This window comes from Oxyura jamaicensis, chromosome 2 (genome assembly GCF_011077185.1).
Source record: "Oxyura jamaicensis isolate SHBP4307 breed ruddy duck chromosome 2, BPBGC_Ojam_1.0, whole genome shotgun sequence".
Lineage (NCBI taxonomy): Eukaryota > Metazoa > Chordata > Aves > Anseriformes > Anatidae > Oxyura > Oxyura jamaicensis.
The window spans coordinates 142,462,524-142,487,692 of record NC_048894.1 but is presented as its reverse complement, the minus strand read 5'-3'; the positions used below and the strand labels follow the sequence as shown (position 1 = coordinate 142,487,692).

At 35.4% G+C, this 25,169-nt stretch overlaps 1 protein-coding gene across 1 annotated transcript in view; it reads left to right on the top strand.

The window, feature by feature from the left end:
• The window catches only part of CSMD3 (CUB and Sushi multiple domains 3), a 629,782-nt gene that overhangs the window by 77,752 nt on the left and 526,861 nt on the right, over positions 1–25,169 (top strand). Inside the window, exon 2 of the mRNA XM_035317227.1 lies at positions 9,532–9,754. Within this exon, the coding sequence (XP_035173118.1) occupies positions 9,532–9,754 (223 nt within the window). The remainder of the gene's footprint in view (positions 1–9,531; positions 9,755–25,169) is intronic.

The window sequence follows — 25,169 nt, the reverse complement described above, 5'->3', positions numbered from 1 at the left end:
AAGAAAAGAAAAGAAAAGAAAAGAAAAGAAAAGAAAAGAAAAGAAAAGAAAAGAAAAGAAAAGAAAAGAAAAGAAAAGAGAAGAAAAAGAGCGCCTTGATATTTATAGGTTCCAAGAGGATCACTTTTTTTTTAAGTGTTAAAATCAAAATCAAAGTATGCAGTGCCTATAGACCTATGAAAAGAGTGCCTCCCTCCTGAAAATTTTGTTGAGACACTGCTGTTATCTAATACTCAAAAAAGAGGATATGACTGATTCAACCTGAAAAAGACATAAAGGACTCTCTTTCATTGTTCAGCACTGAACATGTTGAACATGCTGAGATCCTTCCCTGCTGACAATGTTTCAGTGCAATGGAATTTTTTTCAAAGTAATAGGTTTCCTGTTAGAGCTAGTTTTTCATGTCATAGGGGTTGATTATTCATAAACCAGCAGCATTATTACCAGCGATTATCTATCTATCTCTTTATTTATTTATTTATTAGAAATGTGGGATACTGATTAATTTCAGAAATACTAGATACTGAAAGCAGATGAAAGAAACTAAAACCAGAGAGTGCATCAATTAAAGTTATGAAGTCACATAATGTAATAAAAAATTATGCTACTAACTTGTTACTAACTTTATAGCAAGAGACACAGGCTCCCGCTGAGTAATAATAGCTGGGAAGGAGGAACTGTACGTCTCAGGCTGTGCATTGAGCCATTATATAACAACTAGTCATTAAGTATCAAGAAATAATTAACACAACTATATATCTATTTATTTATTGCTGATATATGATGAAACCCAAGAGAAAAAGACCTGGACCAGATATCTACATTTTTACTAGGCATGAAGTATTTGTATGCTTTGTGTAAAAGTATGTATGGAGCATTTATGAAGTGTCAATATATACTCCATTAGCCAAATTGTCCAAACCAAATTCCAATCAGCAGATACTGAAAATAAATAAATAAATAAATACCTAATTCATGCTGGGATAGAGTGATTGGGGATTTGTCTGTTATTTTCAAGGGATGAAGGAAAGGAAGACACCAATCATACCATTAAATATGTATTCCTCTGCCTTTTCTGCAAACGGTCAAAGTTTAAATCTAGGTTTTAAATAGCCAGACAGAGAAAAAATCAGATTTTCTTGATGGTGATTACTACATATGGGGATTTTCCCACTCTATTCTGACTTTGTGAGGCCAGTTCTAGGGCCCCCAACACAAGAAGGATGCGGACCTGTTAGAGAGGGTCCAGAGATGGACCACAAAGTTGATTAGAGGGCTGGAGTACCTCTGCTATGAAGAAAGTCTGAGATGTTCAGCCTGGAGAAGAGAAGGCTCCAGGGAGAACTTATTGCAGCTTTTTGGTACTTAAAGAAAGCTTTAAGTCAAACCCTTCCATGATAGCTTTATATATATATATAGAGAGAGAGAGAGAGAGAAAGAGAGAGAGAAAAAAATATTTGGTAGGAATTAGCATAATATAAACAATAGTAGCAATAGTAAAGTTATTGATTTAGTGATGTAAATTGACATCTCATTTTAAAATCTTGCAAACCGATATATCTCAATGACTAAAGATACTAGTTTGTAACTTATTTCTGATCTTGCCTCAGTCTGTACTGACTCAATTGACTATGGAAATTAATATTCTGGCTTATGATTAAAAAACATTTTTGACAGCTGGAAATACAAAGTAAAGATTTTTAAACTTTCACCTATTGCAAATTCAGAAATGCACTGTGAGAGTTTATTCAAAATTTGAAAGTAGGCAGAACTGACTATATCTGAACAGTTAACTCTGCATTTAGACACAAAAATGCTTTGAAAAAAGAATAAAAATCGGTAAATTTTTGGATGAGAGGAAGGAATTTTAATATATAAGAAGACTGCTTCAGTCTAAAACTACTTTTTTAGAAAGTTTGTGTGACAGTATTCCCTTTTGCTTTTAAAAAAGATCTATGCTAGTTCCTGAGGAAATCATATAACAACATATGTTACTTTTAGAGGTGGACTGTTCTTCAAATGATTTTTGCTAACTAAATTTTGTGTCTGGCCTAACGCTTTTAATGACTGGACATTTTGAGGTGATTATTTTGTGTGTGTGTGTGTTTTATTTTGTGGGAAGAATCAGATATTTCTTATTTAATTCAAAATTGGTTCCTATTTAATTGAAACTGTTTGTTTTTTTTTTTTTTTCCTTTTTTTTTTTACTGTTTGGAGTAGGTCAAATCTCATGGCAATGACATCCCAAGGTGACTATTTGCATCATTTTTTATGGATGTTTCATTGAGAATGGTAATGTTTCAGAAGTGTGAAACATCAGTTAGTTCTCTTGTTTTCTTCCTGAGTTTGTAGCGCTTTCAAAGATCTGAATTTCCATGTGGTCTAAAGCAAGAGGCTTTTGATTCACTCTTAAGAAATTATATTTCTTCTGAAGGTAATCCCTGTGGGTATTCACAGAGAAGACTGATTTAAATAACCATGTTTCTGAGGTTGTTTACATCTGAAGCAGTCTAATCTGTCATAGAAGTTTGTCTGTTATTTTTTGAAAGAAGGTTAAGAAAATTGTCTGCAGTAGTGTATAGTAAATACACTACTATATAGCCATTCTTATGTTAATTTTTTCTTGGCAGATACTTAAAAGAAAGTATTAGTTTTGTCCTGATTCTTCAAGCACTGAGTCTTCAAAGACATTTATAATCTTGCTAAAGTCACTTCAGACCAGCATCATATTTTGTTTGATAAAGTTTATTTCCTATCATAATGCTTATTGCTTATTTGAAATTTTTTTCACCATTCTGCTTTTTTTTTTTTTTTTCCACTTTCTTTCTTTTTCCTCCTCTGCGTTTAGCTAAATCTACATTTTAGAAAGATTATGGAAACTGTGTTTGTTTTTCTTTCTCTAACTCTTTCTTTCTCTAACTAACTTCAACAGGTTACTCAGATTTGTGATAATCTATCAGTTATCTGAAAAAACTGCTGCAGTATTTCAAACAACTATATTTAATGTACTGTTAATGTACATTCTTTTTTTTTTTTTTTTTTGTCTTTGATAGATTAAGTACCTGTGTAAATCTCATTAGAGGGGTCCATATTGCAGATCCAAGATTTTAAGGAACCAGTTATATAATGACAGAGGTTTATTTTGCATGCCAGTGGTCTTTAAATTTAAGTAAACACCGATTGTTCTGCTGTTACAGTACAAGTAGCATGAAAATTGTAATTGTGGTTTCTGGGCACTTTAAGTTTATTTAAAAAGCATAATACTAAATGTATCTCAGCTTCTTCAGAAATGAATTTTGTTATAACCTGTTTTTAAAGAGGGTATTTGCTTATATTCAAACACTTAAATATCTTGTACAACTGCTTTCCTTGATTTATTTAATAATTCTGATATTTACAAATCTCTTAGCATTGCTAATTAATTATTCTGTTGTAGACGATTTAATTTATTCTTTATTTTTTACAAACAATTTTTTTTCAAGCTCTATTATCTACTTATAGTCCAGATGCCCACAGGCTTGCACTTTGCAGCAAAATCTTTTTTTCTATCAATATTCCAAATTTAATAGGAAATAAATGCAATAGCAATGAAGCTTGAAAAGCAATGTGTTGCATGGATTCACCTAAATTACAGGGAGAGTGAATAGAAGGAGAAAAAGAGCAGAGGGTCAGAGTACTGATGAAGGCACTTTTCATGATTAGTTCTCCTAAAATGAAGAAGTCATTGCTCAGAATGTATATCCTTAGACCCAGGAGAGAGAAGAAGGCTATAAAAATACCATTGAGACCAGAAATTTATTATTTGGGTCCAAATTCTTAAACAAACAAACAAACAAACACCTTTAGTATTTATCTGCAATCTCCCCAAACATAAGAAACCTGATTCCCCTGCAGTTTGGCAGCAGTAAGCAGGTGTGAGGAGTATTAAATATGTTAGGCTTTCAATCCCAGAGAGGATTTAAAATTCATTCTGTGATGGGATTTCAAATGTCTGCTCTTGTTTTTATGTTTAGTTCAATTGCCCAGATGTTTGTTACATCTGAGAGATTACCCTTCTTTGGCTGCATGAGCATGGAGGCAGTTACTTTGAAACAGCAGATCTCCTGTAAAAAAGGTATCAGAGATATTACATGAGGAATTAGAAACAAGTATTGTAATATCTTCAGAAAGAAAATTAATGTCATACTGGGGATAAAATCTTGAGTGTATATCAGCTGACTTGCTGAAGCCAGACTTTCATCATATGGCACTGGTAGCAATGTTTTTAAAATAGAAACACGAGGTTACTTCCTGTCAAGGAGTTATGAACAAATCAATGTATCTCAGTGCCTAAGGGTAGGGAAAAATCTTGTGTTTTCTCAGGAAATTGACCATCTTCATCTGTTGGATGATTTATAGGGTGGTAGATATATGTTACTTTTTAAAGTTCATCAAAGTTTGGTGACATTATTGAAGTTAAAGTCTCTTCATTTTCAGTTATAGGAAATTGCTCAAAATTTTCTGTTGTAGAATGTGAAACATATACTTAAAATAAATTTTAATGACAATCATATATATGTACCAAAAATGTTATGGGTGCTTTAAATGGCCTCCAGTTGTTTATTTTGAGTACTTGCCATTTTAAGCTTTCTTCTCCTCAGGATGAACATAAGCAGTCCTGATGTTTCCTAGACCTCATGTTTCTTGTTGAAAGAAGCATGCTCAATGTTGACGCAAGGGACAGAAACTGTTGTCCCTTTTCCAGCTTACACAGCTGAGACAAGTAGAGGACTTAGAGAAGTTTCTGAACCTCTTTCAGAAAAGATGCCTGTAACAGAGAGAAGAAATCAGTCTTTGAAGGAAAAATAGTACTTCCATAATGTTCTTCAAATGTGGAGATATCTGGTTGATAGTGATAGCTTATTTTTTGGCTGGTATTTTGTACCAGTTTCACTGAGTTGGTTATAAGGTTGGTTATAAGGTTGGTTTTCAGAGGCACTATAATGTTGCTCTTACATTGTATACTTCAAAAACATAAGATTTTTGTGCTCTTTATCAGACTTTGTTAGAAATGTCTGGAATTTCTCTAGATTGAGGTAAACAGTATAAAACTAAGGAAATAATAAAAAAAAGTATGTGCACCTTCCACACCTAAAATGGAGGAAAATGAAGCTCAGAAAGTACTGGGGGGTAATAGCAGTCTGTTGGGAATGGACAGTAATGAGTGTTCTTAGAATAAAAGTCATCCCTTCTCTGAAAGCGCTGTAGAGAAAGTATGACAACTGCAGGACATTTGAGGGAGGCAGAGAAGAAAGTGAAGTGCAGGAAGAAACTAAATCTAGAATATTAAAGAAGGGAAATGAATGTTTGTATTTATGTGGAAAAAAAAGGAATGACAGTCAGGCAAAGTGACTGGAAAAAGGAAAACATCATTGACATTTTAAAAACACAGCAGAAAGGAAAACCTGGGGAACTACAGATCAGTGAGCCTGTGCATGGAAAGATCATGGGACAGACACTTCTGGAAGCAATGTCAAGGCACAAGCAAGACAAGGAGCTGATCTGAGACAGCCATCATGGCTTTACTGAGGGCATATTTTGCCTGTCCAAAATCTTGCCTTTCAATCTTGGAATGACTCCATCAGATGACAAAGGATGACTCACCAATGTCACCTACCTGGAATTCTGTAAGGCCTTTGACACAGTTCCACACAACATCTTGATCTTTGGAGAGGTGAACTTCGATTTGAAAGGTGAACTGTTTGGTGTATAAAGATTTGGCTGGGTGGCCACAGCCAGAGAGAGGTGGGCAAAAGTTATATGTCCAGGTGGAGGCTGGTGATGAGTGGTGTCCCTCAGGGGTGTGTCTTGGGACCAGTTCTATTTAAGGTCTTTACCAGCAGTATAAACAGTGGGATCAAGTGCACCCTCAGAAAGTTTGCAGATGACACCAAGCGAAGTGGTGTAGTTGATACTGCAGAAAGGAAGGGATGCCATCCAAAGGGACCTGGACAGACTCGAGAAGGGGGCCCATGGGAACCTAATGAGGTTCAACAATTTAAGGTGCAAAGTGCTGCACCTGATCTGGGGCAATCTGAGACATGAGTGCAGACTGGAAGAAGAAATTCAGAGCAGCCCTGCATGGAAAGACTTGGGGGTTCTGATGGACAAAAAGCTCAACATGAGCCAGCATTGCATGCTTGCAGCCTAGAAGACCAACTGCATCCAGGGCTGCATAAAAAAAGGAGTGGCCAGCAGGTCAAGGGAGGTGATGTCCCTCTCTACTCTGCCCTTGTGAGACCCCACTTGGAGTACTGCATTCTGGTCTAGGACCTGCAGCACAAGAAGGATGTTGACCTGTTAGAATGGGCCCACAGGAGGACCACAAAGTTGATCAGAGGGCTGAAGCACCTCTGCTATGAAGAAAGTCTGAAAGAGCTGTGAATGTTCAGCCTACAGAAGAGAAGGCTCCGGGGTCACCTTATCGCAGCTTTTTGGTACTTAGAGGGGGTTTATAAAAAAGATGAAGAACGACTCTTTGCTCAGTCAGATGATGACAGGACAAGAGGGGAATGGTTTAAAACTAAGAGATTAGAGATTAGGAGGAAATTCTTCACTCAGAGGGTGGTGAGGCAATAGGTTGCCCAGAGAAATTGTGAAGGAAGGTGTTCAAGGCCAGACTGGATGAGGCCCTGGACAACTTCCTCTAGTGGGTGGCGTCCCTGCCTATGGCGGGGGGGGGGGGTGAAATTAAGTGGACCTTCCAATCCAAGCCATTCTATGATTCTGTGATACTTGCCTTGGTAGAAATAAATAAAAATCGAATACATACTGACGTTAAAAACTGACGGTAATCGAATACATACTGACGGTAAAAACTGACGTTACTGATGTTTATTGTGACTCCACCATCACCCAAAGCATGATTGAAATCAGGGAAAGGGGTGATGTTTTATGATTTCAATAAATATTTAACCCCATAAGACAGATGAGAATTAAATAACTGAATTTTAACATCTTGTAAGAAACAATACAATGGAAACCTTGAATCATACCAGGTATTAAGAGGGCTTTATCAATGGTGTTGTGCATCTTCACACTTCATAAGCATTTTTCTTTTCTATAGTAACTTCAGTCTTTTCAAAATTCTTTATCTTGTGTTTTGAATCAATCCTTCCCTTTAATGAAAAACAAGTTTGCAAGTAAATCACGTTCTAAATGTTAACTATGAAATCTAGATGAAAAAGATCACAGTATGCATTAGCAGTTATTTCAGCATGAAATTTGCCTTTGCATTTGCTTTGAAAGTAGAGATTAAAGTGCATGTTGTATGGATTCTTTTGCAATGTTTTTTTGTTTTACTGGCAAAAAGAGCAGACTTATCAAAATCAAATTTCATTTTTGTTTGTTTGTTTGTTGCATTTTTTGGATTTGAATACATATCTTCTGATACATGCATAGCTGTGTTACATTCTATTAGTCATCACAGAAAAAAATCCAAATTTTACATCTTGCTATGTATGAATAATTTTCTTTTATTATAATAAACAACATAAGGAGCAAATGGAAGTGTATATTTCATATGCATGTGTCAAAGCACCTTTTATTTTATTTTATTTTTTTTTAATCCCCTGTCATTTATTTTTCTGTCTAGACACTGTTCTTTTTCTGGAAAAAAATATGTGTTTTTTTTTGGTCAGAGAAAATCTGTATTTGAGTTTTTCGTTATAGCTCACAAAAACAATATATGTACAAATATATATATTTTATATTTTAAATGTGACTGTGACTGTGTTTGTCCAGTGACTGCGTTTGGGGGAAGGTGCTAGATTTCTATGATGAGGGTCATATGATAAGTTTAATTTTGTAAAGTGACTTGTGCACAAACTGTATTCCAAAAGATTTCTAAGGTGCTAAATAAAACAACTGAGCCTAAATAATAAATAATAACACATAAAGAAGAATTAAAATAGTATATGAGGGAGAGATTCAGAAAGAGATAAATAAAATAGACTACTAGCAATGAAAATAACAAATGAGTCATCATAGCTACTGACATCAAAATGAATTCTCTAAGCTAATTTGCAGAAGAAGGTAAAATTTGTTATGCATGTCAGATGAGGCAAACAAAGCCTAATTACTCTCTAAGAGGACCTTGCATTCCCTCTGTCTTATGTATCTATGATATACTGACTGTAAAATAGTAATCATACTTCATAAGAGGAATATTTTCTTACTGTTTGAGATAAATATGAAAAAGCTAAGATTTAAAAAATAAATAAAATTGTACATGTCCCTCATTTGTTATCAAAAAAATGTACAGTGTTACAATACAAAGTATATAATCTTAAATAATATCATAAATGCTCAACATGAAGACATGCTTGCGAATGTGCCATAATGAAGATGATTTAATGAGCTCAAATATATACATAAAGAGATGACATCTTGTTCATATTTTGTTACAAAATGCATATCATCTTTCTCTAAAAAAGCATGCTGAGCAGCTGCCTCTCTCAACGAAATTCCCCTGTTAGTAGAAGGCATTTGCTCTGAATGCACTTAGAGAAGCTTCTGGGGCACAAAAGGCAAAGCAGGAAAAAGGATCTAATTTTTTAAGGGATCAAAGAGCAGAAAGCCTGGAAAGAGCAATTAGGAACTGCTGCAACTGAAACTTAGAGCAAAAGTATAGAAAAACACATCCTGCCAGGATACAGGGAGGGTTTTTTTAATAATTATTATTGATTTCTCTTTTTTCCTAAAAATTGTTTTTCTCTTAATAATAATAATAATAATAATAATGTTTTTACAGTAGTCCTGCATTTTGTATGTGGGGGCTATTTCAGGCATTTGGGGATAGTCGTATTAGAGATCCATCTTTCATTTTTGATCCACTTGAGTGTCAACATACAAGCTGTTCATCTTAATATTGTATTTAGATATATTAAAGCTTAGTAAGTTCTTTCTGGTTTTACAAATACACAGTGGAGTTGTTTTTACATGAGATAACATAGAGATGTAACAGATGACTATTTCATCTTGATCTTTTAAGCACAGTTTAAACAATAGAATTACTGTTTAGAAAAAGCTTGCCTTTTAGCCTCTTCCAGTCCCAAAATCTGGGGAGGAGCAGCAAAAGGTTTATGGATATAATCTGTAGCAGAACTGCACCAAAAGAATAGGACTCATTAACTGCTATGGAGTTTCTCTTCCTTCCCCCCCCCCAAAAAAAAAGGAATTGATGCAATTTTTTTTTCTCATAGACAAACAAATATAGTCTTTTACATCTGTATATATTTATTTGCAAAGATGCTACCATATGTCTTTATATAAACAGTGTGGAAAACACATTTGTTGGGGTGGCTTTGAAGTAAGTGGCCATGATTCATATTAAATCATGGGCTCTACCTTTCTTAAGTCAGAGCTGGTGAGAAGTATTTTGATAAATGTGAAATCATGAATTGAAATGACATTTTATAGAAGGTTGATATTAAAACAAAACAAAACAAAACCCATTTTGCTAACTTTTGTTTCCTTGCTTGTTTGTTTTAGGATTTATTTATACCTGTGGTGGAACTTTAAAAGGACTGAATGGCACGATAGAAAGCCCTGGCTTCCCATATGGATATCCAAATGGTGCAAACTGTACATGGGTTATAATAGCAGAAGAAAGAAACAGAATACAGATTGTCTTTCAGTCTTTTGCTCTTGAAGAAGAATATGATTATTTGTCATTATATGATGGGCATCCTCATCCTGCAAACTTTAGGACAAGGTAAATAATAAACATTATTAAAATGTAACTTCTATTCATATGTTAAAAAATATCTGAGAAAATAGTTAGAACTAATGCCTTTATATTATTATTTGTTATTTAGATTTTAAGGTGCAACTTTTCTTTAATAAATGAAAAATTATTTTAGAATAGGATGTGTTTTAATTACATTTACAATAAGTGTTAAAAAATTAGCCGTCATCAAATCTCTCATCTCAATAATGCAATGAATTAAGAAACATACATGTATGAATGAACATAAAGTGAGGATGAAACAGTGCATCACAGAGTGCATGACCACCCTGAGCTGTAGAACTTTTGTATTTTTTGCAACAGAAGGCTTTCAAGAGGGATTTGAAAAAACAAAACGTCATTTAAAGTAGAAAGATATATTTTTTGTTATTGTTTATAAGAAATTTCTAACATGAGGGGATCACAACAGTGAAAAAAATATTTGAAAAATCAAGAGCTTGATGGGTCACAGACTAACACTCCAGCACCTGTACACTCCAGTGATAATGTAATAAATTACTAGAGGAGAATTAGAACTGTAAAATTCTTTGACTCATATCTGTGCAGGTTGAAAATCCTGTTTGTCAAATGAATAACACCCAGCAGATATGGGGAAATATATTTGTAATGAAGTTTGTTTTCTTTTTATTTCTATATTTCCCTTTGTACTACCTGTTTCATGAGTGTTTTTGTGCAATTCTAATACCAGCTGCCGGAAAGAGGGTACCCATAACTTTGAGAGTTGTCTTCCACAAGAAGACACAAATACATGTGGTTTTCCTCCTTTATGCCCACTCCTACAAAAATAAATTTTACATGGAGATTTGATAACATGTAGGAGTCCAGAACGTAAGACCCTCATTGTCAGTCATGACTTCCACTGGTAAATATACTGTAATCTGTAATCCCAGGGAACACGTGAACAACATTCTGTACAAGTGCAATAAAATAAAACAGTCATTAATATTAGGAATTACAGTTCTTACTGAGTTATTGTCTTAATGAGCCTAAGAGAAAACAGGTGAAGAAAGCTAGAAGGGTGTGAGGAAGAGGTAAGTAATACCTTGCAAAGGCAGAAAATCTTTGTATAACTTGTGCAAACCACAAAGAAGGTATTTGTTCATATGTTCATATGTTCACTTCTATGCATACCTATCTGTACAAAAAGACATACATATATATAAATATCAAGATATATTTATATATGTATTCAGGATTCCTTTTACATTAAACTTAGCCTTCAAATCTGAAGTTTTAGGATGCTTTTTTTTTTTTTTTTTTAATTTTATATTTTATATATTGAGAGCAAAGTCAAGGAAGTCTGGCACGCTCAAAAGCTTTGGTATTGTGCACTTAGAACGCCACTACATTATGGCAAGGAAATAGATATTCTATAGAAGTCAGTTGAATAAATCAGCACATAAAAAGGAAAATGGAATTAAGTTTGCATACAAGTCTTGAAATAGATTCTTTCACAAGACTTGCGAGATCTTGCCTGTGGGTGGGTGCAGGGGAAAAAAATAGTATACATTTGTGTGAGACTGGAGTACTGGGTTTTAATTTAAGAAAGTAATAGTGAAATTATGCAAGCTATACTAAATCTTTCACAGTGATGTTTATTTTCTCAGATTACTGTAGGGAGTAGTAAGGTAATGTTTCATGAACTTTTCTTTTTGCAAAAGGTTTTTTATTAAGTAGAGTTTTACTGGTATACAGATTCTTGTGGAAACTTTCTTTCTAGCATGACAGTAGATTTCATTTTTTTACCTAGTGATATTCATAAAAATGTAATCAACTCACCATCACCTTAATTTTTTAACAGACTAAAATATTTTTAGGGGATTATACAGATCTATTTGCAAAGTACCTAACAGGGCAGCTTAAAAATGGTCTCAAACACTGGTTTCTACTACAATTTGTTCATTGAAATTGGTTTCTGTATGACATAAAGAAGTTTTGCAACTGGGCTGTTTGTGCAGCTCATGACCTCTGACTCCACCCTCATCCAGCTTCGTATATCCTTTAATTTTTCTCCTCAAAACTGAATCTTGTTGAATTTTGCAGTTATCGACTGTCTTCAGAAATTGCTTAACAGTGTTATGTAGTTTAGATGGCACTTAATGGTAGCTAACCCATCCACAAATGGAAGAGAAGCATATCAGATATGGCCATTAAAGAAAGTGTGCAGTCAATATTATACTTTCATGTATTATTTTATTGTATATGCTTGATTAGGCATATTTAGTGTGCTAGATATTTGCCTCAAACTATAAATACAGAAAATCCAGTATAAAGCTGTGAAGAAATATATATATATATATCTTTCTATAAATCATATTTCTGTAGCACCCACAAAAAAGTCGGTCAGCAGAAAAAATAGTATTACTTCTTGTATTTGACATAAGCTTTCAGCAAATTTCATTGCTGTTAGTCTATTCATAGCATGTCACTATTTTTATTCTTGTCTTCCCTGTGCATCTTTGTGACACTTCTGCATACCGTATCTTTCATGTTTATACATTTAGTTCTCCCCCCACCCCCGCCAAAAAAAAAAAAAAAAAAAAAAAAAAAAAGCAGGGTTTGTTTTTATATGATTTATTTAAAACTGCCACTTTGGATACATTTTATTTTGGAAATTAGCTAATAGTTCTGACTTCTAAGTGAAACTGTTGTATTTTCAGGTAGAAGTACTGTTCCATTTTTATAAATGTTCTGCCTTTCAAATAGTTTTTGTATTTTACTAGATGCTTTCAAAAAAGTTTTAAGAAGATGCATACCAATAACATTTAAAAAAAAATTCTGGGTGCTCAGCTTGAGAAACAGGCACTTATGATATGAAATTTCATTTTTAAATTAAATAAATGGAAAGTATGTTTTGAACTGATAAAACATCACATAAACCACCAGTTTTGAAAAAGCTACATGAAGTCATCTAATGATACCCCTTGCATATTATGAAAACAAATTTTAGTAAAACTTGTAAATAATTCACTGTAGTAGCTAGTGCCATATATCAAGGATTGCTCCTTGAGGGATACAAGCTGGGTGTCGAGGTTGACCTCACATTGGCTATGCTCTCAGCAGGGCGCAATCCTGCAAATGCAGACCTGGGAACTGGTAACAGGATCCTGTGAACTGGTCAAAGGAGTAACAGTCCCTGACATGACAAGTGATGAACCAGGTCTAGGGTCCCTCCAACGACCTCCTCTGGGAGTAAAAAACTCATACAGAAGGCAGGGACAGGGAGAGCTAGGGAGGAGCACCTATAGAGCATCAAGGAGGCATGGTCTGGACAGCCCAGGGTGAGACAGAGTCTCAGGACCCTCGGGCAGGGGAGATTGGGAATTCCAACTGAGGCTGGTCATGGCAAGGAGGGTCTGTTGGGTTCCTCCAGATTCTGATACCATATACAAAAATCTGGGACAAAACTATTAAATAATTGCCCTCACAGCAACATTTGGATATTGTATAAAGTATGGAATTAATTATTTTTTCATTGAGTACTCTTCATGTCAGCCCTTGAATACACATATGTAAACAGCAATTAATTTTAAAACATGCAATTAGTGGCAGTGATATGATGTATTTGTAGGTGACGGAGAGAATGGCAACCCCAGTTCTGACATTTCCATAAGTGTTTTACTTTACAACCTATATAATATTTGTATGTTTAGTTTTTAAGAAATTCCCGAGAATAACATATAATGTACTATCAGGAAACACCAGAGTATGTATGCCTGTCTTTTTTTTTTTTTTTTCCTTAAAATATCATTTTTTGACCTAATTTGTAGTGTGATATTGGAAATACTTTTAAATAATTGAACAATAACTTGCAATTATCTGCCCAAGCTTTGTTCACAGTTCCAAGTAAATATGTTTCCCAAAATTACCAGTATGTAACCAGTTAATTGATTTACTATTTAAATATTCATCATGAAATTAATATAAATATTCATCATCATGAAATTAACATTGCATTGAATTCAATGAAAAAAAATCACATCTATTTTAAGTAGAGAAAAAACATGAACCTGCTGCAATTATACTGGAATTAATTGAAAAATCTAGTATATTTGTGTCTCATTTTGATGACTAAAATAATTTTGTATAGTTATATGTTCAGAAAGCAATATTTCATTGGCCAAATCTATATATTTAAACACTGTGTGGTCTTCAAAAGGACAGACATGGCATGGGACTATGGAAAAATCCATTGTTAGAAAAAAGGCAGTCATTTGTATTTGTCTGTACCAGTGATAAGAAGTACAGATATGTTCATCTAAAGTCATGAGAAGCGAAGGTGTGTTAAACAGTTACAAACTGGAATTTCTGAACATTTAGTAAATGTATACATATATATATATATATTTAAGAGCTTGCAAAATCTGTTTACGTCTGCAGATTTTTAGATGATGATATGGTCGGTTTGCCCAAAGATTTAATTGGATGAATTTCGTTGATTTGTCTAATACCTGGACCAGGATGTTAAACTCAACGCACTCCAGAGGCCTCCTGGATTGCTTACAGCCTGCTATGTCACTTTCTCAGCAGACATTCATGTGGTTGAAATCCCTGATCCAAACTTATGCCTGCAAGTGCAATGATTCTTGTAGATGAAACAGGAAGGCCTTGTCAAGGATTCTATTGATCACACAGCCTGGAGTAGAACCCAACCACAAGGTGCTAGCATTTGGCTTATATTATTACCATTTCAAATCCTGTTATTAGAGTTACCCCCCTGCCTCTTTCTGTCCCTTTCATTTACAACAGTAAAAGTTAGTCAAGTTAGCAAATTCAGTACTAATAAGGCGAAAAAGAAAAATAAATAAATAAATAAAGGTAACTCCATGAGTGTATTGGGTTTACGTGGCAAGGTTTTGGTAGCAGGAGACTTCAGGGGTGGCCGATGTGAGAATAATCTAGAAACTGCCTTATGTAACATAAGGGCCCGCTTCATCTAGATCCAAAGGGTCCCGCCACTGGCCAGAGCCCAGCCTGTAAGAGATGTTTTTTGTGCCTCTAGGAGAGCAGATTTAAGAAAGGGGGAAAAAAAACCTGCTGCACAACGGCAGCTGGGAGAGCAAGGAGTGAGAACCAGCTCTGCAGATACCAAGGTCAGTGCAGAAGGAGTGGGAGGAGGTGTGCCAGGCATGCAGCAGAAGTTCCCCTGAGGCCTGTGAAGAAGCCCCTGGTGGAGCAGGCTGTCCCCCTGCAGCCCATGGGTCCCACATGGAGCAGATCTCCACACTGCAGCCTGTGGAAGAGCCCCCGGTGGAGCAGGTGGATGTGGCCTGGAGGAGGCTGCAGGCCATGGAGAGCCCCCGCAGGAGCAGGCCCCGGTCCAGAGCTGCAGCCCGTGGAGAGGAGCCCACGCAGGAGCAGGGGGCCTGGGGGGAGCTGCTGGCGCTGGGGTTATAATGTTGGAGCAGTTTGCTCCTGATGGATGGACCCTGTCGTACAGACCCACCTTGGAGCAGTTCTTTAAGATCTGCTGCCTGTGGGAATCCGCACAAGATAAATTCAGGAAGGCAAGCATCCTGTGTGAGGGACCCCATGTGGTGCAGCGGCAGAAAGTGACTGTGAAGGAGTGGCAGACATTAAGTGCTACAGACTGATCGCAGGCCCTGTTCCCCATTCCTCTGCACCTCTGGGAAGGAGGTGGTAGAGTGGGGGGGGGGGGGGGGGGGTTGGGGATAGGGGGAGGATTTCTCACTGCTCTAGCTTGTAAGTAATACGTTGAGTGATCTCCCTGTCCTTATCTCAACCCTTGAGCCCTTTCCATTGTATTTTCTTTCCCTTTCCCTTTACGGAGGGCCAGTGAGAGTGTGGTTGTGGTGGAGCTCAGCTGCCCAACTGGGTAAAACCACCATTATGAGGTTCTAGATTAATTCTGGCAGAGACAATATTTTTGGTTATTCAGTTATTAAGTCTTTAAGACATATGTCAGAGTAGAATATTTGCAATTATTCAGGGTTTATTCCCAAGTAATCTTGACGACTGAAAATCTGCAAAGCTTCCTTTTCCACTTTTTTTTCCTTTTTCTGTTTAAGCATTAGGGGCTGTTGATGTAAACCAATAGCTGCCAACAGTGAGACAGAGGACATTTACTAAACCTCAGAAAGTTTCTGTTATCATCAGAAGCAACCACGAGGCAAGCTCTTGGTTGTTTTTCCACTCAACCTGTTTTTATTATGCTCTAAGTATAAGCACATTTCTTCTCTCATCACTGCTCACTTTCTGTACAAATTTGCAACCAGAGCAGAAACCATGAGTTGATTAGGATCAAATTAAGGATTCAGCACTTTGGAAACACCTTCAAACCACTGATGACTGAGTCATTGATTTTTCTTCCAGTTGAGCCACTATCTCCACTATTTGCATGGAAAGAGAAAACACCAAAGGAAGGAAAGAATTTCACTTGGGAATTTAGTGACCAATGAACAAAAACAAATAGGATGACACTCTCCCTTTACAAAGAAAGAGAAAATAAAACAGTGTAAGTTCCAGTCAAAGATCAATTAGGAGGTAAGGAAATAAAGAAAAAAGATCGAAGACCAATGCAGACTGAAGGAGGGAATAATAGCAATTAAAAAAATGGAACAAAGGTGCTGTGAACCAGCAAGCAATGAGGAAAATGATGAGATAGATAAGGTGAATGAATCTAAGTAAGAAAAATTACACAATGTGGACAAAATATATGTAAAAAATGCAAAAGTGTAAACAAAATATGTATAATGTTGGAAACTGTCTGAACATGCAGCAATGAATACAATAAGGGTTGTAGATAAGAGAAAAAAGATAATTGAAACAAATGTAGCAGAATGTAATGGTAAATAGACATTTGGGATTTTAGCTCTGAGATACGGGTTTTGAGCAGGCAAGACATTTAAATGGAGATTTCTCTTGCAATCTGAAAGGACTACTTCATGAAGAAAATGCATTGAAGCAATAAAATGTTTGGCATTGTGATTATAAACACAAAGATGAGAGATTAGCAGCTCACACCAAATAAGTTACGTTATTGGACATATTTTGGTATGATGTTAAATTTCAAGATACTAATTGAAAGTGAAAGTCAAAAAAATAATTAAAACTGATATAAGAAAGTGCTTGTTCAGAAAAGGCAAATATAGCCTCTTGAATTTCTGCTTACATTACTACAAAGAGGCCAAAATTTTAACAAATTTTGAAAAAATGGATTAGACATTCACTTAGCTAGAAGGATGTCCAAGGTTAAATGGTAAGGATCAAATAAAAATAAAAATAAATTTTTGTAGCAAACAAAAATAAATGTTTGTTTGAATGAAAAGGACCCCATTGTAACTGGCTTGGAGACTCCATGCATCTGTACTGGGTCTGGCTGGGATGTTAACTTTCCCTGCAGCAGCCCATACAGTGCTGCACTCTGCACTTGTAGCTAGAACAGCAGTGGTATCACGCCGGTGTTGTGTCTGCTGCTGAGAAGTGCTGGCACAGCATCAGGACTCTCTCTAACCCTCCTAGGGGGTGGGCAAAAAGTGAGAAAGAAACATCAGCAGGGCAGCTGACCTAAACCAACCAAAGGGATATTCCATACCATATGATGTCACACTCAGCAATAAAAGGTGGAAAAAGGAAGAAGAGGGGAGGGGTGGGCTCTCGTTGTGAAGACGTCTGTCCTCCTCCCGAACACTGGCTATGTGCGTTGAGGCCCTGCTTCAAGGATGTGGTCAAGCATCGCTCATTGGTGGGAAGTAGAGAGTAATTTCTTTTCCTCTGCACTTCCACATAGCCTTTACTTGTTTTGTTTAGTTATTCCCTTTCCCCCTCCCTCTTCCCCTCTCCCTTTTTTCCCTTTAGTTGAATTGTTTAATTAATAATAATATTTCCTTAATAATATATATATATATTTCTCTTTAATTAAATCATCCTTATCTCAACCCGTGAGTTGTTCTCTCCTTTACTTCTTCCCCTCCTCATCTGAGGAGGGGGAGTGAGAGAGCGGTTGTGGTATTCAACTGCCTAGCACGGTAAAACCACCACAGCATCCTTGCACAGACTACCTGAAGAGAGTGTATTTCAAGGGCTCAAAGAATACTGGTAGACTTTTGGTATAGCTCCCTTGGAGACAAAGGAAATTAAGCAGATGCCTACCTTGCTCCATCTGTCAGAGGACCCTTCTGTTGTGGGAGTGCTGAGCATTGAAGAACAGCAGGTGATGATCGCTACTACAGTAGTGCAGCAGCAGCAATACTGCACCAACTAAGACTCCCTGATTTCCATCCATAAGCTGATTCATCAACTGGAGAGCTGTACAGGAGCCAAGGAGTTACTGCCAAGGCTTACTCACCCTTTAATAGTCCCATATAGCCAACGTGAAAGTCTAATGGAGAGTGGAGGCTAACAGTGGACTATCATGTCATGAATGAAGTCATACCACCTCTGAGTGCTGCCGTGTCAGACATGCTAGAACTTCAATAGGAACTAGAGTCAAAGGCAGCAAAGTGGTATGCCACAACTGATATCTAATGCATTTTTCTCAATCCCTTTGGCAGCAGACTGCGAGCCACAGTTTGCTTCCACTTGTAGGGACAGCCAGTACACCTGTAATTGACTGCTCCTGGGATGACAACATGCCCCTACCATTTGCTACAGACTGATCCAGTATTAACTAGAACAGGGGGAAACTCCTGAACACCTGCAATACAATGAAGACATCATTGTGTGGGGCAACACAGCAGAAGTTTTTGAGAAGGGTAAGAAAATCATCCAAATCCTTCTGAAAGCTGGTTTTGCCATAAAACAAAGTAGGGTCAAAGGGCCTGCACAAGAGATCCATTTTAGGAATAAAAAGGTAAGATGGACATAATCAGATCACAGTGGATGTAATCAACAAAATAACTATGTCTCCACCAGCTAGCAAAAAGGAAATGCAGGCTTTCTTAGGTGTTGTAGGTTCTTGAAGAAGGCATATACTAAATTAGCCTGATTGTCAGACCTCTCTATTGAGTGACCTGGAAGAAGAACAATTTCAAATGGGGCACTAAGCAACAACAAGCCTTTGAACAAATTAAACTGGAGATGAGATTGTGTGGTGTTTTTAGCATGCTGGGCAGCTGAAGTCCACCATAGCCTCTCACAGTCCTCCTCCTCAAAGGAAAAGGAGAAGAAAATAGGATGTAGAAGGATCTAGAGTTGAGATAAGGACAAGGAGATCATCATATATTAAAATAATAATCATGAAAACACAAACACAACTTGATTTATGATCAATTACGTTTAGCTTTTTTGTTTGTTTTGTTTGTTTGCTTGTTTTTCTTTTGATGATAAAAAGTATGTTTGCTTAATCAAAGTACTTTTATCCAACTGGTATTTAAAGGCTATTCCTAGTACTGAACTCAAAGGTAAAATTTTAGGACAGATATGGAACTGGACTAACCTTCAGTGTTCTAAAAAACATATTTACTCTGTACCTTGTGAAATGTGCAGTGTTCTGAGAATAATATTTGCATTACAGGCTTTGCAATAGTTATCTCAGTGGTTTGGAAAAGCTATACATAGCACTTTTATTACACAGTCATACACCTAGACAATACAGAGTCAATGAAAACATTTGAAAGTTCCTGTGAAGATTAGTTAGTTTGATTGTATTTATGAGTAGCACAAAGTTACAACTGTGACAGTTTATGTTGGCATGAGATGTAGGTAGCTAACACATCCTTCACATTATTATTATTATTATTATTGTTTAGTATCCTGTCTGCAGTAATTATTATTTCCTTTAAAAGTCCTGTTTACTCCACCATCTGATACTGTTTACAAAGATTAATTTATTTTAAATGTCAAAATGTGAAAAATCACTCATAAAACGGAATTAAGACAACACAGCCTAGCCTATTGTTTGAAAACAGCAAAATATGTTAATAGCTAAGTGTACTAATATCTGTTTTATATATTTATTTTTATTTAAACCTACCACATTTAAGGTACATACTGGGTGCAGACCTGGCAGGTAAAACTATTTGCAAATACATTTTATAAAGCATAGTTATTGTCCAATAATATATACATACAAACAGTAGTTGCATCCTCTTACCTGTTTACCGCAAAAGTAACAGAGTATCTGAAAATTTCTTTCTTTATGCGATTGTGACACTCCAAGAATGGGATTAAATTTATCTTCGTGCTAAAATTCTGGATTATCAGAATATAATCAAAAGGCCTTGTCCTGATAAACTTTTCTTAGCAATGTTTAGTAGAAGTGCTACTTTGTATAGAAAAGCAATATTTTATTTTGAAATGGCTGTCTCTAACAGTGGAGCAGTACAGAGATTCACACAACAGTGTGTTATTAAAACTGTAAATGTAATTACTCAGTTATTGCTGCAATAATAGTTCTAGTTATTCCTTAGTATTTAAGAAAATCAGAGAAGCATTATGTTAAAATTTGTGAACAATAATACAACATTGTATGCTTTCATGCATAGCAGAATGACATGTAGCAGAACTACATTCTCAGTCTATGTATGAAATTGAGAATAATATTCTAGTGTATTTACTGTTGTCAAGGATAAGCTGCATTTTGTCCTCATGACTTTTGGAATGATTAACTATATTTATTACCTATTAAGAATATATATAGTTGAAGAGCTCTGTACTTTTATGTGCTAACTAATTTGTTTCAGGCAGGTGATGTTTTGCAGTGGTCTTTTATGTATATCAAGGTTAAAGCTTGGTTTTCAATTACTCAGAAAATGCAGATTTATTTATTTAAATGGTAATGTGTAGAGCAGGGATGTAAAGGAACTAGAGGGGTGATTCAAAGCCCAGGAAATCAGTGGGAAGATACCCAGTGATTATATTGGATTCTGAATCAAACTGAGTGAGCACTAAGGATCTCTGATGTAGGGGATATATGTATATATAAGTTTTGATAAAAAGTATAATATAAATTATAGTTTAATATTATAATAGTATAATAGTTTTTATTAAAAGGGTATTAAAAGTTTTGATGGTAACGATGCACCCATTTTAAATTGATTTTACATCTTTGTTAATTTTGGAAAAATGCTCCTATTAGGCCAGCTAAGGGAAGATTTTCAAAAATGCAGGTTAGAACTGGGTACCTGATACCTTTCTGTTATTTTATACTAGATTAAAATGTTTCACTGTCCTTTGTAAACAGCAGTTGCTATGATCATTACCATTTTTTTCTGTTCATTTCATATCATAGGAGTTTTATTGACAGCAATCTATTAATTTGAAAATTATACTTATTTTGTTTTGAAATCTGAAAATTAACTGTGCTGAGATTATGTTTTTGGTTTTCCTAGAAAAACTTATCCCTTTTATTTGTGAGGACAGAAGAGCAAATACTTCACATGCATTGATTTTCAGGGGGTAAAGGAGAAGTTTAAAAAAAATGAAAATCTACATTTTCCAAGTCTGATTTTTTTTATTTTTTTATATATTTTTTTTCCTCTGTAGAGGGACCTTATTTTCAATTTTAAACTCAGTATATATTTTCTTAGATATGCTTTTCATCTTCTTGATTGAAACTGCTGTCAAGCACAAATGTGTAAAATTTGCTGTGAAGTTTTAGATATAATGATCAATATGGAATTATATACCTACCTGTTATGACACTGAAAATCACTAATTTATATTCTAAGTGATCATGTAATGTAAGCATTAATTTACAGCCCTTTACTTATCTGTTTATTTATTTATTTATTTTTATTTATGTTGTTTCCCTTATGGCATGATGCCGTAAGTAATGTCTTCAATATCACAGCTTTTTTTCCCAGATCTGTTTCCCTTACAATTTTAGATCTGCAATTATTTTTTTTTTCCATCTAATCTTGTCTCTCTTCTCCTCCACTTTGTTTTGGATGTGGTTGTCTCTGTTGCCCTGCATTTTTATATTCTTTTCTGTGTTATGGATCATTTCCTCTCATGCAACCAAAAAGTTTTGCTGTTCTTCTAACCCCACCTCAAGGGCATTTTAGAATGGATATGGGAAATTGAAAGATTAATTTCTCACTGCAGAAGTCTAAAATGAAATCTTTACACATACTTCATTCTCCACTGCAGTGGATTCAGGTTCTGCCTTGAAGTACCATATGCCTTTCTGTAGAAAGATAGCAGTATCTGGTGTTGGAGAAGGAAGATCTTCCTCTAACATCTCCCGGGCTTCTGTCTTACTCTTTGCTTTATACTCAGGCTATATTTTCTCCTTTAAAGTTAACAGGAGACTGTGAGAAAAGTAGGTAGCTTTTGACTTGGAGTACAAGATTTCTGGAAGAAAATGGAATGAAATAAAATTCATAGATTATTATAATTTGTTAACTACTACAGTGCAAGCTTTGAAGTATGTTTTCCAGTTAATATAGATGATGAAATGATAGGATTTATTCTATTTTTTTGCTGTTACTGAACAATGACTTTATGTTCTAAGAAAGTGATTTATAGAATATATTTATATATAAATATGAAATAATAGATATAATAGCAGATATCTTTTCCTCCTTCACATGCCCTGCTACTACAACTTTATCTATGTACCAGAACAGAAATAACATGTGCAGTGATAATGTCATTTTGCTCATGGATGAATTCCAAAACTCGGCAGAATATTTAATATAAGTTGAAGCTGCTCTGGAAGTTCCTGGCACCTGCAGTGGTGATAAGCAAAATATGACATCTCTTTTCCATATCGTGCTATTTTCACACATTAAGGTAAAGTTACAGAAGATAGTTAAGATCATCAAAAAGCTTGTTGTCACTTAAAGAAGCAAATCTGGCTCTGACCTTGGTTATGTTTGATCCTTCACTTCCATTGGCTCTGGTCCTCATCAGGCTCATCACCCTGAGGATATGTTTCCCTTTGTGAACTGAATAGGCTTGTTTTTATTTTTAATGGATTAGTTCTTCAGCAGGGTGGTTAGATTAACCAATTCACAGAGGATTGTGTAAAGCCTTGTGAAATCAGTGGTAGAGCTGTGGGAAAGCTGGAAGGAGCAGACTTCTGCTCTGGTGCTTAGAAAGCTCCAAAACCAGCTCAAAAGTACTATGCTGTTCATCCTAACCCAATTTTAAACAGAGAAAAGTAAACTCTGTTATCATAGTGTTTTAGCTGTTAGAGAGTAAAAATATGTACTGCTTGCTTCTTCTTCTTCTTGTTTATTTTTTAAAAATTCTTGTTACTTTAAGGACCTAAAAATGTTTTTGAGTACTTTAAAAGTAAGTGGTTTGATATGTTTTATTCTGATCTATTTTTCTATCCAAGAAGCAGCCAAATCCAGACCCTAGAGATTTTAAAGAATGTTTTTCTGTGGTAGTGAGTTATATGGTTCTTCTTACTCCATTTTTTTTTTTTCTTGATATTTTTGATGTATTAAGCTCAATTGACTGTTTTAGGAAAGGTAATTATGTTTTAAGTCTGTTTCATTGATGATACTAAAAATGAGTGGAGAGCTGATTAATAAAAACTTCAGACTGATAATGGATAGTGACTGTTTTTAGAAACATTCTTTGTAAAGAAAATGATCACACCAGAAACTGATGAGTAATTTATTGTTTAGTTAAAAGCAGCTGTTCAATTAAAAATGTTCAGCTTTGGCCTATGATCATTATTTTAAATAATGAACAGTTTTGCATTTTGACAGGGAAAAAGTATCACTTGAACAAATAAATTAGTTAATAAATCATATGCTGTTTTGATAATATTTTTTTAACAAAGTAAAATACTTTTTTATTAACAAATTACAGTGGGAGTAAGACTTGAACCCTGTCAGACACTTCTTCTCAATCTTGTTTGCTTTGTTCTATAGATTATTAAGATAAATTTTACTTATTTTAAACTGAGTAGACATACAAAGGTGTAGGAGTTACTCCTATTCATATCTGAATTGAAATCATTTTTTAAAAACAATTTTTAATTTCTTAACTTTCTTTCTAACTTTATGGCTAAATATTTGCTTCCTGAGAAATCAAATAGGAAGACCCAACATTAGTTAAATTTTCTAAGAGTGTTACAGGGTAAGCTTGCAATAGTAGCAGCTAAAATTCAACACATTTAATAAGTTCCCAACGTGCAAACGTGTGTGCATTCATAGCCAAAATCTTAGCCAAAAAGACTGAGCAGATTCAGACTAAGTTGTCTACTACTGAGCAGTAGTGCTTTTGCTTTCCATTAAGTTTTTGAGATTTCAAAAGTATATTTTTCTGAAATGGCATGTATGAATGACAGAAGTTGTGGTGCATTGACCTTGGCTGGCTGTCAGATGCCCACCTAGCTGTTTTCTGTCTCCCTCATCAACAGGACAGAATGAGAAAATGAGATGAAAAAACTTGTGTTGAGATAAAGACAGGGAAACCACTTAGCAATTACTATCACAGGCGCAACAGACTCAGTTTGGGGAAAATTAATTTATTGCTAATTAACATGGAGTTGGATGGTAAGAAACAAAGACAAAAAACTAACACACTTTTATCCCACCTCACCCTTCTTCCTAGGCTCAACTTCACTCCTTTATTCCTATCTCCTCTGAGTGGTGCAGGAGAGATGGGGACAGTCCACAACAGTTCCTCTCTACTTCTTCCTCCTCGTATTTACCCTTGCTCTAGTGTGGGTCTTCCATGGGCCACAGTGTGGATATTTGTTCCACTATGCTTCACAGGCTGCAGAATAATCCAGTGCATGGAGCACCTCCTCCCCCTCCTTCTCTTGTATTGGTGTCTGCAGGGCTATTTCTCACTTTTTTCCCCTCATTCCTCACATTGCCAGGCAGCCAATTGCCGTTATGAAAATCTGCTTTCCCAGAGGCACCACTTCCTTGGCTGCTGGACTCAGCTGTGTCTTGCAGTTGGGCTGTTGGAAATGGCTGGAGCTGACTGTATCTAACACAAGGTAGCCCTGGCCTTTTCTCACAGAGCCTCCCCTGCTACCAAAGGCTTGACACCTGTACCTAAATTTGTGTAAAATACACAAAATACAAAGCCTCAAATTAGCTACACTAAAAAACAAATAAATTAGCTAGCTTCATTATTTAAGAGTTTATTTACTGAATTATGATTTTTTTTCTGTATCCTTTCTAAAACTGGCAATTGTTTCAGTGATATACTGCAAAACTCTGAATTTACTTACTAGCTACGTGTCCAATCAGCTTATGAATTCTTTTAAACTTTTTGATTAATAAAAAAAACTAGTTTAACATAGAATTTCTTATCATAAGAACCTCTTATCAGTTCTAATTTGCCACTCTTAAATTTAATAGAAATCTTTCTATTATTGTGAATTGATGACTAGATTTCCTTTAAATTAAAATAGTTATTTTCTAAAAGTATAGCAGAACACTAGCAAAGAATATGATCTTTGATTATTTGAGTACTATAGGAAATAAATAGCGGGTCAATGGTGGAA